The 15,442-nt window shown below is 35.2% G+C and overlaps 1 protein-coding gene across 2 annotated transcripts in view; it reads right to left on the bottom strand.

Annotated features, from left to right (window-relative positions):
• Positions 1 to 1,982: 1,982 nt before the first annotated feature.
• Positions 1,983 to 15,442, bottom strand: part of cad (caudal type homeobox) — a 228,019-nt gene continuing 214,559 nt past the window's right edge. For both annotated transcript variants that reach the window (XM_081739162.1, XM_081739163.1), the window contains one exon: positions 1,983 to 5,026. In XM_081739162.1, the coding sequence (XP_081595288.1) occupies positions 4,856 to 5,026 (171 nt within the window). In that variant the 3' untranslated portion in view covers positions 1,983 to 4,855. The remainder of the gene's footprint in view (positions 5,027 to 15,442) is intronic.

The following is a 15,442-nucleotide window of genomic DNA, read 5'->3' as shown; positions in this document are numbered from 1 at the left end:
ACTTTTAAAAAATGCTGTTTTTCTCCTTTATATAATCACTTAGGCTTTCATAAAACTTGTCGACTGTTAGTTATAATACTGGTTTTCTGCATAGTATTATAAGAAATTTGGTATAATATATAAGCAGTTTTACGCACTGCATTTAGCCCATTTTTCACAAATAAAAAGCACAATTCCTTGAGAAGCTTCTTTTGAAATTTAGTTCAACACGTTAACTGAAATTGAACAAATATACTCTGAAAGCTACTTAAAACCAGCAAGCGCAAATTTACTCCTCCTTGCTGGTCCTTCACGTAGTAGATGCGAGCACGGCGTTTCTAGGGTTAAACGCTAAGAAAATTGTCGAGTTCACAAATGTATCCTGTAATGTTGTGAACGCAGTGTGTACACATCTCCTGCAGTAAAGTTTGGTTTATTTGAAATTGAGCACCAATGACAGGCATATTTTGCGATCCTCTGTACCAGAAATTGACTTATACCTGTTGTATCCATTTCGGGCTGCCAGTCCCCTATTTCACTCACCCCTGGGTACACCTCTAAGCAGACTCCAGAGCGTTGTACTTACAATTACGAAACGTGTAATCTACTCACATATGTAGGGGTGTGTTGAAAAAAAAAAAAAACCCTGGACCACTTCTCTTCCAAAAGCCCTGCACTTTTACCTATAGCCAGAATAATTACTTTTTTTTTTTCAATGAGATCTTTATTTACAGCCAAAATATTAGAATTCCCTACATACAGTTGCCAGGATATAGTTCTAAAACAATGTGGGTGGCTAATATCTTTTGAAGAAGACTGCATACACTGTCCAAAGTCATACTTTTCTAGAAATTAAACCAGAAGGATGATTACCAAAAAGGTAGGATTATCGTTCAAGTAATCTAAAAGGACATAGTATACTTACTTATATGTATACACAGGTATATACGGATACATATGAGCAAAAAACTCATATTTGTAGGTGTCAACCCTGCAAAATATGTCACATTCGTCCCTGCAAGATATATGCAAAATACATAACATATGATTCAACCAATGACAGTGTCCACCACATTAAGGATAATATCAAAATCAATAAAAATAATCAAATTTTTTTCTTTACAATGTTTATTGTGAAAAGACATGCAACCAATTCCATAATTTAGGTTATACATCATATATATAATATTTATATATATATAAATTTATTTATATTTTTTTGTTAAAATGTAATAACAATACCCAAGATTTACATTTTATTTAATAAGTTAAGAGATGGGCCAGATTTTAAAACAGTCGAAGAACATAATCCGTTGTAACCTGATCGAGTACGTTCAAAGAATTTACTACATAATAATTTACATTTGTCTTTCAATACGTAAAAGAACGAAAGCATTTTACAATCATGTTTCCTTTGTCTTTAAGAAACAATATTTTTTTTTATATATATTTACATTTGTCTTGACCTTCTACCCAAGCCCCTGTTTTGACTGAATCAAAAAAAAAAAAAAAAACACTGAGTTTTTCCACAGTTGTTCAAACTAATAGGCTATTTATAGTATTCATTTGGTTATCGGGGAATAACAATCTCAAACAAATAACACAGATTAGTCATTATAGTGAGAAACATATCACAGATGAAGGTAAACCAAGTGAAGTACTCCATTTGAAACATGTTATTAACGGAACTATAAAGAAAAATCTCCAAGCAATGACAAGGGCACTATAAAACTAAAGGTAAAGAAAAATATTTTAAAAACCAACAAACTGTAAATTTTCAAAAATGTTCAAGAATTAACATTAACTTTATTGGTAATAATCTGCTCCAGTGTTTCCAACATACGTTAGTGTGGCGCAGGTAGAGTGCCGTGATGGAGGGTGAACGGCCCCGAGGGCCGAAGTAAGGGGGCGGAAAATTCGGAGGAAAAGAAAAGAAAAAAGGGAGAAAAAATTACTTGGAATATTAGTAGTATGTACTTAAATCCTCTTCCTGCTTTAGGAAGTGGTTTTATAATGTTACTCACGTTAGAAAAATATATGTGCACATTTAAAAAAAATGGAAGGAAAAAACTAATAAAAAGTGCTGAAAATCAAGGAAAAGCAGGGTTTATGTTTGAAAATTTGCTTACGCTTCGCACCAACTATGGTGGCGCTTTGTGGCTCGTCTGCCGACCTCAGTCATATACACGGGGGCGCCGTTGTACACTCCCGCCCCGAGCGTTGTTCCCAAGGCACGGCACTGCACAGGTATACTGAACGAAGTCGAAAGCTACTGCTATAACTGAAATACCTAATGAGTTAGAAATAATGCAGCCGTAATTGCCATGTAATCATTTACAAAGCAAGCACTGCACACAGTAAATTCGTATAATCGAACATTCTAACTTAGTGTATTTGTTGGACTTTAAATCTCAGTGACCTCAAACAGCATTAGCCCTTGCGCTTTTCATACCCTACGCCTGTACTTCTTAGCTGCCTACGTCACAAATTTCCTAGTGCACAAACACCTAGTAAAAAGTGGCAGTCGCCAATAAAATAAGGACAAATAAAGCATTAGGTGGTAGTTTTGACCGTTAGTGAAACAATTACAGGCATGATATGATGAAACTCCCAGATTCTCAAGTTGCAAGTTCACGTATTCCCTGGGCGTCCTTTGCAGGGGAAAAAATCATATCACTTTGAAACTGTATATACGGGAATCATGCACCTACATCATGGTAAACAGCGAGTTGAAATTTGGTTCACCTTACACGTACTCAAGTTCATATACTTTATCTGAAAATTTCTATGTATAGCCCAAATATGAATGAACATAACTTTACTTGTTCCCTTATTATATCTTACATAAATTTAAGCCTATGAAGGTTGACATCATTTTACTTTGATGGTATGATCAACAAAATGGGTTTAGAACTACTGACCATCAAGATTCCGCCTGAATTATCATGGGTAATTTCCTAACAAAAAATATTAATAGACGAGGCCATGTCAGATCACCTTTTTTTATTTTTTATTTTTTTTTAGTAGGAACAGAATTCTTCATTGTAGAAATATCGCTTGTAAGAATTTTTTAAAACCAGTTAATTATTAGTATACTGGACAAAGGTGTACTAAGTTCTGTATACGCAATTTACTTGCACAAATATAGAATGGGGACACCGTAGAGAGTTGGATTCATATTCGCGTGGTCCCGGGTTCAATTCCTGGCCGGTGCTTCCCAATTTTCGGCCTCCATGTGAGGCAAACTGGGGAGTCAGTGAATAAAAGATGTAATGGCCACTAGGTTTAAAAAGACGTGCATATGTCGGTTAGCCATAGGACGACGCGGTGCGATGATCATGTGTTCGTCGCTTTTCTGGACCTAGTTCCACCAGTCGTTAACAGATGGCGTGGAGCGTCTCAGGCTCACAAATTGGACCTTTACGCTATGAGGTTACGTTTTGGAATATAGAACATACAAGACACAACGATATTGGACGCAATAACAGGAAAATATGATCTGTAATAACATGCGGAGTATTTGCTTGTCATAGATATAACTTTAACACACTTGCCTCTGAAATGTACAGCTAGGATTAGTAACACCCTTTGCTATGCTTTTGAGAAATTATAGCATATACTTAAAAAAAAATGGCCCTTCTAAAAGAAATTCGAGACAGTACACAAGTCATCACTGGGCATATTTTTCTGCAGATTTTTGGCTTGGCGACAGTACATTAAATATTACTCACAGAGCACTCCATCTAGGCTATCCTACATCTATGATGGAAATAAAAAGAGCACTGAAGAAAGTACATAAACAGTTATAAAAGAGAATAATTGTAAAAGAGTCTAACCAAATAGTTAAGTGTTATTAGAAATTACTGGTTCATCTTTAAAATGTTTCTTGAATAAAATTTTATAACAATTTGATCTCGTAACATTCTTAATATCATAAATTTTAATTCATGGTTGCTTTACCGCTTTTATTCTTTATTTTGTAAACTACGAATTATAATAATTCACTTAAACGACTTATTGCAGAACGTCTATTTTCGTTCTATGTAGTTCTCTTTTGCTAGATTATTATTATTATAGAGGCAAAACAAGTACGGATACACTACAAGAAATTCTACAATTATATCTATTTCCATAATTTTTTTTGTTTTTAAAAGTAATCGTTCGTATAACGAAAGTTTTGCAAAACCTGTCAGGATTTTGCGTTATTGCACTCAAAAAAAACAGCGTTATATCATCTTCTTCCCTTTATTACGGAGGTAAACTATGGAAGTTAATCTGTACAACATTTACGACGCAAGGACGGATACAATATATATATCTATACGTTGTTTTATGTTTCTCTGCCAAGCCCAGTTTAAAACCTACGAAACATCTATTATAGTAATAGTGCGTTCTTACAACAGCACAGACGATCACTACTTATTATTTTAAAATAAACAGAGGTTGCATTTTTTTGGTCAATTTTCTTTTTTCTTAAAGAGATTACTTGTTTTACGAAAGGCACAGCACAGCACAAATAAAACCACATTGTTTTTATCTTTTAAAATTTCACTTCCGTAGGCAAAACACAAATTGAAATTAAAAACAATTTTGTGCTCCACCGATAATATTATATATAAAGCTTAATAAGTGCACAAAGCCGTATCTTGATAATTAAACATCGTTTTTCGTAACTGGTTTTTGGCGAAGCTCTTTTCACAGAGTTTTTATTTTTTAAAACTTCCTACGTGTCACAGCGTTTTCAAATGTCTATTAAACATACGAGATCCTCACTTCACTGTCTGAAGAGCGAATGAGTGGTCATTCATTCATTCATTGTCTCTCAGCTGCACAAAGAGTGTGACTGATGTCCCCAATCGGTGGGGTGATGTTCCTGTCACATGACAACACTGTCTCTTCCCACACTGAGACAATTGGGGATGTGGGGGGCTGCTGCTACGGCCTGCATCTGAGCGACAGCTTCCATCTTCTCCTTCTGCAATTGTTCTTCCTTCTTTTTAACCTGTTTCCTCTCCTTCGCACGACGGTTTTGGAACCAAATCTTCACCTAAAAACAGAAACAATACCAGAAATGCATAAGAATCTACAAATTTTCCACAGCGACAAAACAGATTATCTTCTACTATCATATGTAGTAACAAAATCTCGTCGTTTGACGCTTTTACCATCATCTTGTTTGGTTTTAATATTATAATAAACCAAATAGTCCAGAAACAAGTCCCCCTATTATTCTCCTGCACACTTAATGTCTACAACAGATCTTTTCACTAACCAAAGTAGACTTATATAACCTATTCTGCTATAGATGGTGACGGTGTAGCGCTGTGAGGATACAATAGCTACATGGAAAAGCATGTCAGACCATAATGGCAGATGGTGGTGCAATGCAGCCCTGAACAGGACGGGTGCGGTATGATTGAATACTTAGAATGTTATGTGCAGAAATCCATAGACAATGATACATCGCATAAAGTGTTATTCTACTAAACAATCAAACCAGATCTCATGCAGCCAGAAATATGAAATTGGTTGGGAAACACTGAATACTCCCCTAACAGGCCGGATTTTGACCCCAATGTCCTTCAAAAGTTGAGTGGAAAACGCTTTTGAAAGCAACGGGGCAAGAGGTTAGCAGTATGACAAATGACTTAATGGTTACTATGTAGAGAAATAGATGACATACGAACCTATGCCTACACAAAATGCAATCGTCCTAAAGTATCTACATGGGTAATACCAGCATAGAGAAAATTATTTGTATATTTCTCGTAGTATGTGATAGAAAAGAGTTTTTTTTTTTTTTAAAAAAAAAAGTCGAGACTGTTACTATACAGAAATCAACTGAAAATTGTCAGAAACAGCTAACATTTTTTTTTTTCGATTCGAAAATCGTTAAAAATTAAGTGTAAAAACAATTGAAGAAACAAAATTAAAGAATAAAAGTAATACTATCCACGAGATAACCTAGGACTGTCTCGTCTCGAAAAGATGTCGTAAAAGTGCTGTTTCGTATCTCGTTACAAAATTTACGTCTCGTCTCGTCCGGAAGATAGTATGTGTTCGTTCAGAATTGGTTTGACGATGAATATGATTTCCATGAAGCTAAATAGTGCAGTAATGTGTAAGCAAGGGGTTCTAGTTTTATTTCGTGATTCCTGTACGGAATAAACTGCTTCACATTCAAATGAGTTAGTATAACAATAATGCAGAGTTCCTATACAGGGTGTCTCAAAACAACACCGACAACGTTTGGGAGGTGATTTCTGATACCAAGATAAGACAAAAAGTATAGACCAACCTGGGTGCACAAATGCTACCTTTCGGACTTATAGGCTGCCAAAAACATGAAGAAATGAAATTTAAACGTTCAGAGCTCCAAAACTATGATACCTACCGTAGTCGGGTCAAGACTTCGCTTAAGAACAAATATGTGCCCTACCCAAAAATCCATGTTTCAAAATCCTAAGGTACCCACGCAACAACTTTTATAGAGGGTGTTTGGCCGCGGGCATATAATTTGAAGTACTCACCAACTACCTCTTTAAAAGTTGTTGCGAAATTACCGCAGGATTCTGAAAGGCCACATATTAATTCCTAAGTGAAGTCCTGACCTGACTACGGTAGGCCCCATAGTTTTGGAGCTATGGAACTTTAAAGTTCCTTTTTTCATGTTTTTGGCAGCCTATAACTCCGAAAGGAAGCATTTGTGCACCCAGGTCGGTCTATACTTTTTGTATTATCTTGGTGTCAAGAATCACCTTCCAAACATTGTCGATGTTGTTTTGAAACACCCTGTATAAAAGCGAGTACTTGACACGTTTAGTGTCATCAAATAATATGTACAGGACGATGCAAAATGCTTCGTAAGTAACAGAAATTTCATCTAATAAATAGAAAAAAGAAAATGAAGTATATGACTGCGTCGTATGTAATAACTGTTGACCACGGAAATTTGTTTTATATTTACAACTTCCTTTGGGGATGTTTGTGAGAACTACTTATATGAAAATCACACAACTCAATCTAAAAAAATCTTTAATAGGATTGTAATGAATATGTTTGTTTGCGTGTGTGTGTGTGTGTCTGAAAGTATTTTAAACTGAGTGATAATTTAAACATAAACATATTTCTCTTGCGCACAGCTGAACTTTAATGATGAAGAGTATTTCGCATCCAGGCAATAAACTACTATTCCAGCTCTTATCCTGATTGGCACAGGCAATAATTTTCGAGACTAAGATAACAGTGGTTTTAGTCCTTTACTATTCTGTTACTGAACTGAGTGCACTCCCTCCCCTCCTCTGTATCTATGGTGATGAAATTAAAAGCTTCGTGCTCGTCTAACTAACTTTAAGAACACATCAATCATTATAAAGTTTGAGACTGTCACTATCAGATGACAAGTGACATAGTGCATTCGTCGTCAGGCCTCTGTATCCTACTGGTCGCCATCTTTTAAATTCCATGGGCCTTATGCACAGTCGTTTTGATGAGTGATTAGTGCCATATTAAAGAGTCCGACTAACGTACATTTCCTGCAGTAGTATGGCGCTAATCGTACGTCAAAACGACTCTGCATAAGGCGGCATAGGTTTTTATATTAGGATTTTCACTCAGGTTATGAACCTAAATGCCAGTGGACATGATCTAAAGCCGCATGGAAAAAAAAAATATTATTGCGAATTCAGGTTCCAGATCAAATTTCGATATTTATGATATATAAAGAAATATGTCTAAGTCCCTCATAACTATTGAATGTATGTATGTAATACCAGAAAGTGATAATAGTATATTTCAATTCATGGTGAAAATTGTAGAAAACCTTCAATAAGTTACTTCTAAACTTTCCACAAATAATAATAGTTTTAGTAGCTAGTATTTAAATAAAAGAAAGTCTTATAGGTGGATAAGATATACTCAAGTAAAATATTGCTATACATGCAGTTTATTTTGCAGAATATAAAACACATTCCCCTGCTATACCTTTTTTCTTTAGAGAGAGGGATTCCCCTCAACCCCCGCCCCGTAATTCGAACATTGAATAAATCTTTCGACATTAACTTAATATACAGTATTATACCATCTTATAACTAATGTAGACCCAATTAGTACTGTATACTGCATACACTGACCACATCAACTGTGAGTAATCTAAATGCGTGTGTAAAGGTGCTCTGTAAGGACATCTCCCATTTACAGATAAATATAAATAATCAAATCTCATTGGTGTCCGTTGTTCAGAGATTTCACTGTATATTTGATTTAAGTTCTGATATCATAAATTAATTACATGAATCGATTTACTCCTCAGTTCACCTAGTTTCTCATTTCGCCAAACACATTAGCAGTTTTCATTCACAAATAAAAATCACATCCGCCATTTTAGAGATTTTCGATATGTAAATCTCTAATATCAACAAACATTTAACTACTAATCAGCAGGCGATAGCCATGGAAGTCAATTTGAACTTGTGCAACAAAGCTAAAGCAACAATTACTAGCAAATGCACCACCAAGTTAACTTTATTCCATAAAAATCTATGTTGAATACTAGAAAAAATAATAGCCTTTCGCTTTATTTATTAATTTCCAAAATGAACACAACCTGTTTACTATAGGTCGACTCAAGGAAACATCTTACGTTACTGTAAAGAATACACCAATTGCTCTCAACTTTTATATAAAATTTATTAAAGAAACGTTTCTGAAAGCTTCGAGAATATGGCAGCCGCATGAGTAACAGTCTCTGACTCACAGTAATTCAATTTTTTACTTTTTGATGAATTTATTTCCTAGATTATTTGTATTTTGATTCGTAAATTATAACACGTAGAACATGTTTAAAATATCCGGCCGTCAGTATCATTACGTATTTAAAAGCAATTTTAACAAGTAACAATACCAATTTCGAACATAAGTTCGCACCACTCTAGTTGCAGTATATACTATAACTTGAAACAATTTTATATGGTAGCAGTCGATTTTGCTTAATAACTGCGACAATACAAAAAAAAAAAAAAAGATACAATTTTTAATCAGTGATGCCAACCCTTGGGATAAATCTCCATTTCGTGGGATTTTTTGACAGTAAATTTTCAAATAGGAATAAAGTGAATGTTCGTCAAAATTGGCAGCATATGTGGGATTTTTCATATATTTATTTCACTGCCGCCAACAAAATTCACTATGAAGGGAAAATACGCTAATGAGGCTTTAATAAACGTGAAATCAATGCTAATTGTAGAATTTTGTTTTTGGAAAGTACAAGTTAGTGTGAAAGCTATTTATGCAGGAACTTGTAATCTTTTATATATATATATATATATATATATATATATATATATATATATATATATATATATATATATATATATATATATATATAAAAGGGACGTTAGTCCCACACAAAAAATAGACAATTTCTAAAACGTCCCACACAAAATTAACTGGAGAATGAAGTTTGTCTAGTTTCATAACGTCCAATAGAACATTATACCACAAAAGCGTCATGGAAATCTAAATTCTGACAACAAAATGCGCTTGTTTTAAGGTGGATCACCACCCGGAAGTCAGTATGTAATTTAGCTCATTCCCTTAAGTACTGCATAATGAAACATTACATATTACGAATATTGTACTATAAGACAGAGTTAGATTTGAGCTACAATACAAGACACTGATTCATTTGGTTGTGCCTCCAGATATCGGAAAAGGTAACAAATAAAAGAAAATATTTGATTCGTTTTACAATAAGCACACAAGATGGCACTTGCTGTTACGTGTTACCAGAGGTGCTCAGTTTTATGAAATGGTTATTTAGATGTATAAAGTATTTTAAAGTAACGATCTTATTACGAAATAGATATATTGTTTGACCGTTTTTCGCGTTATGTTTCACATTTCATTTAAATATTAATTTACATTTAAGGAAATAGATTTTGAGAAGAAACTTGCGCAGAATACCATAATGCGTTGTTGCCAAACTTGTACGTGTACTTGGTAGTCTTTATAATAATAATAATAAAAAAAAACTGGATTCTAGCGTTGCAGTTCAAGAAGCTGAACTTAACTGTGAATTGCGGTAAGGGTGGAAAACTAATTTCTCCAGAGTATCTAAGCAGAATCCATTATTATCTATCTATAATCAGTAAACACTCGACACTATCTGGCAAGCCCGCACTCTTCAGGTAGCGTTTAGCACAGCATTAGGGATGGTATCGAGACGAGACGAGACGAGACTTTGTACAGTCTCGGTCTCGTCTCGGTTGATAAATAACGGTCTCGGTCTCGATCTCGTCTCGAGTAAAAAATCACCGTCTCGGTCTCGGTCTCGTCTCGGTCAACCGATGCTTGTCTCGATCTCGGTCTCGGTCTCGGTCTCGAGTACCAAGTCTCGGTCTCGTCTCGAAAGTCTCGAAATAAATAGTGTGAAATTAAAATAGTGAAAGTATTATTCTCGTACAGTCTGTCGTTTACGCTTATTTTTTCCTTTCATTTTTGACTTAGAATTATGGTATGGCGTACCTCTTCATAGCTAATTTGCTAGTGCTAATGTTTTCCATGCGTGTATTCCAGGTTCAATGATGAGTGGGTATATCACCCTAAAACCCTAATAGTAACCCATATTTCACTTTCAGCAATAGACATTGTCTCAGATAGCCTCAGTACTGCCTATATAATTAAACTCTATTAATAACTCAAGTACTATACAGTAGTTTATTTCCTTCCTTTGAATTAGAATTGTTCAATACCTCCTAACGGATAACGCAACACATACCAGCACGAATGTATTTAATCGTACCGAAATTGAAACTTTACAATTTCTCATTTATTATTCAATACATTCTGCTTTGACTGTAATTTTAAAAACGTTCATTATCTTAACAAATAGGGTAAAGTATTACTACAATATACGTATTTTGTTTGAAATTGATGAAATGCTCTATTACCGTTTCACATCTCCATGTTTAGTTGACACTTTATAACACGAATGTCCTGAACCTTGTGGTGGGAGCTTTTACACTCATCATTGCTATGTGAGGTCTCGAGTTGGATCACAAAACAAGTTAGATTCAAAGTCCGATGTTCGCGTCTCATTTTAAGTGCATTCTGTTCTTATACAAGTTCATAAGATCGTAATGCATTACGTAACCACATAACCATAGATTAATCTTATTCCTGAGCAGCGGTGCATGCAATCTTTATTCGAGAAAACTAATCGTGTGTTCATTATGTTGAAATTTTATATTAATTGATAATTACTTGCGAAACATGGACATACATCTTATATAAGTATTCGAGTTACCTGTATCTATTTTTTTTTCTCACTCGCCAAAACAAGTTATTCTTAAATTTCTAGTTTTATTTTGCATTAATTTTCGTAGTTTTGCTGCAACATTGTGGATTGAATAGTCAAAAATATATTTTCGCTCTACGACTTTCATTAAATTTTGGATCCATTTTTACCCTACCTTACCTAGTAAAAGTTATATATATATATATATATATATATATATATATATATATATACAGGGGCGGATCCAGGATATGATCAAGTGAGGGGCTGAACCATATTTTGCCGTTTTATCCAGTGTAAATCAGGATTGAAGCCCATTTTATCCAGTGTACATCTGAGCGTCAAAGGAGAGGGGCTATAGCCCTCCCTGAGATCCGTCACTGTATATATATCGCAGATCCTAGGGGAAGGGCTATAGGGACTATAGTCCCCCTTGACGCTTAGGTATACACTGGATAAAATGAGCTTCAATTCTACTTTCTTTACACTGGATAAAGTGGTAAACCATGGTTTAGCTCCTCCCTTGATCATATACTGGATCCGTAGCTGTATATATATATATATATATATATATATATATATATATATATATATATATATATATATATATATATATATATATATATATATATATATATATAGAGAGAGAGAGAGAGAGAGAGAGAGAGAGAGAGAGAGAGAGAGAGAGAGAGGATGGCCCATTTTAATCTTTCCACGAAGATATCTCGAAAACGATTGAACATTAATGAACCGAACAAAAACTCAAATAGAAAATGCCATGGGGCACACCGAACGGTGTTGTCGTGGTGCCTTTCGGGGCCGCCCTTCATGGAGTCCCAGGACCAAACTTTAAAATTTTAAATGGAAACATGGGGCGAGTAATACCTCGTTCCATAGATCTTTAAAAAGTAAAAAGCGTTGTGGCAAAAGATTTTTCATATCGGTCACCGTATTCAAGATGGCCGCCAAGACGTGGTGCCTGTATCTGATAAAACGTCCAGTACCACTAATATGAAGGCAGTTGGAGATAAACGAACAGTCAAAAAGTGAAACAGGAAAGGCATGGGGTGCGTATAGTAATGTTCTCGCAGTGCTCCCAGGGCTGCCTTTCAAGGGGGCCAGACTTAGAAATTTGAAACCGAAATATGGGTCAAGTCATACGTCTTTGGATAAATCTTGAAACACTAAACAGTGTTGTTGCAAAAGATTTTTCATATGGGTCATCGTTTTCAAAATGGCCGCCAAGACATGGTACCTGTGTCAGATAAAAGTCCAGTACCAGAGTTGGCGTGGGTCAATGAAAACTTGACCCACAACCCACTGACCCACCGCCCACCGTGACTCACTCTGACCCACTCTGACCCACCATCCACCATGAGCCACTGTGACCCACCACCACCGTGACCCACTCTGACTCACCGTGACACACCACCCACCATGAACCACTATCATCCACTGTGACCTACTCTGACTCACCAAAATCCATCGTCATCAACTCTGAACACGATCCACGGCCTCTTCTGTACTGACTAAAGAGCTTACACTTGGAATAAAACAAGACTATTAAATTATCACTAATCGGAGTTTGAATTTCTAGTCAACAGTGGATCTGATCTTTACGATATAAAATGGTAAAGTGTTTGTCAGTGAGGAAATTGAAGCACTTCGAGATGGAGGGAAATTAGTGTGTGCCTAAAATATACTTGTACTAAGAGAGTATTCTTGCAAGTGTTAATTTCTGAACGCATTCCAAAAGAAACTTCTATTCGCAAAAAAATACCACTGTACAATATGGAAAAGGTTATGGTTTCTCAGTTCACAGTATTTTTCTCACAAAAGACTTGAAAAATCAGTTTTTCATAGTGTATAAAGGTGCTCGGGTACCCTCTGTGAGAGCATCTCCATAAAGTATACTCATAATTGTAATTTGTGTAATTACTGAAACACCACGTTAAATTTAAGTTACAAATATGCATAATTGCAATTATTATGAATATTTATTCAAAGTAGTTTACCTAAAGCAAAAAAGAGACTTACTAAAAATTAGGTACAAAGTTGAATAACACAAATAAGCCATTAGTAATACAAGTATACATATTCCATAACTCGTAATTTTCCTCCTTAAAACAAATCTGAAATCGGGTTTATTTCCTGTTGGTAACTTTTTCTTGGTAAATCATCTGTAGCGGAATGATGTCCATCCTTCAGCCAAGAAATAACTAGCTTGTCTACTTTGAGCTTGTCTAGCAGTGGGCCATTAACATTGATGAACAACAAGTTAGACAATGTTTGAGCACTTAGTCTATTTCTAATTGCAGTCATCTGTAAATTCATAAGGGGAAATCCTCATTCGCACTCTGTCGTGGAAATTGATAATACTTCTACCCGATTTCTGCAACTCCTCATCGACAATCTACTTTTTAGACTTAAGTCTGATAACGAATTTTCTTGGTCAGTTTTGAAATACTCAGCAAAAGGTATCATCTCTCTATCACCATACAACATCTTCTCCATATTGACCATATCAGTTGGCAACGTCAACTCATGGAGAACAGAAACTTCATCTACCACGCCTTCGATAGGGAATCTTATGAATAAATTATCAATTAAAGACTGATAAACTGATGATTTCTTATTTGTTTATAAATTTAATTTTTGTAATTACACATGAAGGTTTGATGCCATTACCAAGTTCCCTCCCCGTCTAGAAAGCGAAAGGGAACGAGGTTCCTGGAAAGTGTTCGGAGGTGAATGGGAATTTCCTTCCTTCTTCCCCTTCAATTACCACACTGATGTTTGCCATGTGCCAAATTACGATGAATTTCAATTAAATATCATAGTATAATTATTTCCTTGTTCCATTATCGATACTTTTCGGTGGAAAAAAGGATGAAATTTGAAAGTTCCAAATCAAGGTAAGTAGACCAACATAAAGGGAAAAAAGTGTAAAATTTTCCATATAATTATGCGTACAATCCAAACTTAAAATTTCCGTGTAATCAAACTTACAGTACAAATTTTATGCCTATTTTTCTCATAACTTTATGGGTTTATTGTTCTGTGCTGTAAGCGCTCCATACAATAAACATAAGCTTCAGCAATTATTATAGTAGTAAGTAATGGATATATGAAGCCAAGTACTTTATTTTTTGTTTCTGATTTTTTTTCTTAAATAACATCGATCGTTTTCGATCATTTTTACAAACCAACTTACTACCAATTTTCCATATATAGAAAGTGCCCCCCAGCCCCCCATGAAGGAGAATGCTAGGACCCATTCTGTTTATTTTCAATAAAGAGTTAATACACTGAATTTCAGCTCCGTAAGTTTAACGGCGTGCGAGATACTATTTTTTTCCCGCAAAAATTCGGATCCTCACTACCTCCTTAGCAATATAACATACCAGTTTGGATTAAGGCATAACTATAGTTACATTCAATTTTTATATAATAATTTATATATTATAGTGATTCAAAAATGTATTTTTTCCAGTAGTTAGCTCCTTTAAAAACTCACAGGTCTCGAAAGCCAAGTAGTAGTATAAGTCCTATGCTGTTATTATAATTACAAATATCAATATCCCAAAGTGCCTGAAGTTCTTTTTTTCACTTGGTTAAATATACTCACCTCAGGTAAGTAGACAGAAACAAATGGAAAAGGAAGGGAAATGAAGGTCTTGGAAGTAAAACGAAGACAAATTTACAAGTCTTCAGAAGATACCGTCTACAATGCAGTGAGCAGAGTGGGTTTGTAGATCATACTGAGTCGGTGGGTCACAGTGGGTCACATGCTGTTGACCCACGACCGACTGACCCACTCAGAAAACTTGACCCACTTGATCCACTGATCCACTCCATCTCTTTCCAGTACCACTAGACCCCTAATATGAAAATAGTTGGAGATAAATGAACAGAATAAAACTCGTATAGGAATGCACAGAGGGTATTTATCATTCCACGGCTCAAGTTAAATGCAACAGAGAAAAAGATTATTAAAGTATAATTGACATGATGCAAAAGAGAAAATGATAGAAAATTATCTTTCCGATCTCTGTCCATAAGTAGGTGAAGCGGGAATGAATGGTAAAATCTCAAATGAGAACCTCACTTTTATTTGCAATAGATATGGCTTGTCTGAAACACTTGTGTGTACAAATGACTGGTACT

The sequence above is a fragment of the Thermobia domestica genome, chromosome 14, assembly GCF_964235325.1.
Source record: "Thermobia domestica chromosome 14, izTheDome1.hap1.1, whole genome shotgun sequence".
NCBI lineage: Eukaryota > Metazoa > Arthropoda > Insecta > Zygentoma > Lepismatidae > Thermobia > Thermobia domestica.
The sequence above is the reverse complement of the archived record's forward strand: the minus strand, read 5'-3'. Positions and strand labels throughout refer to the sequence as shown.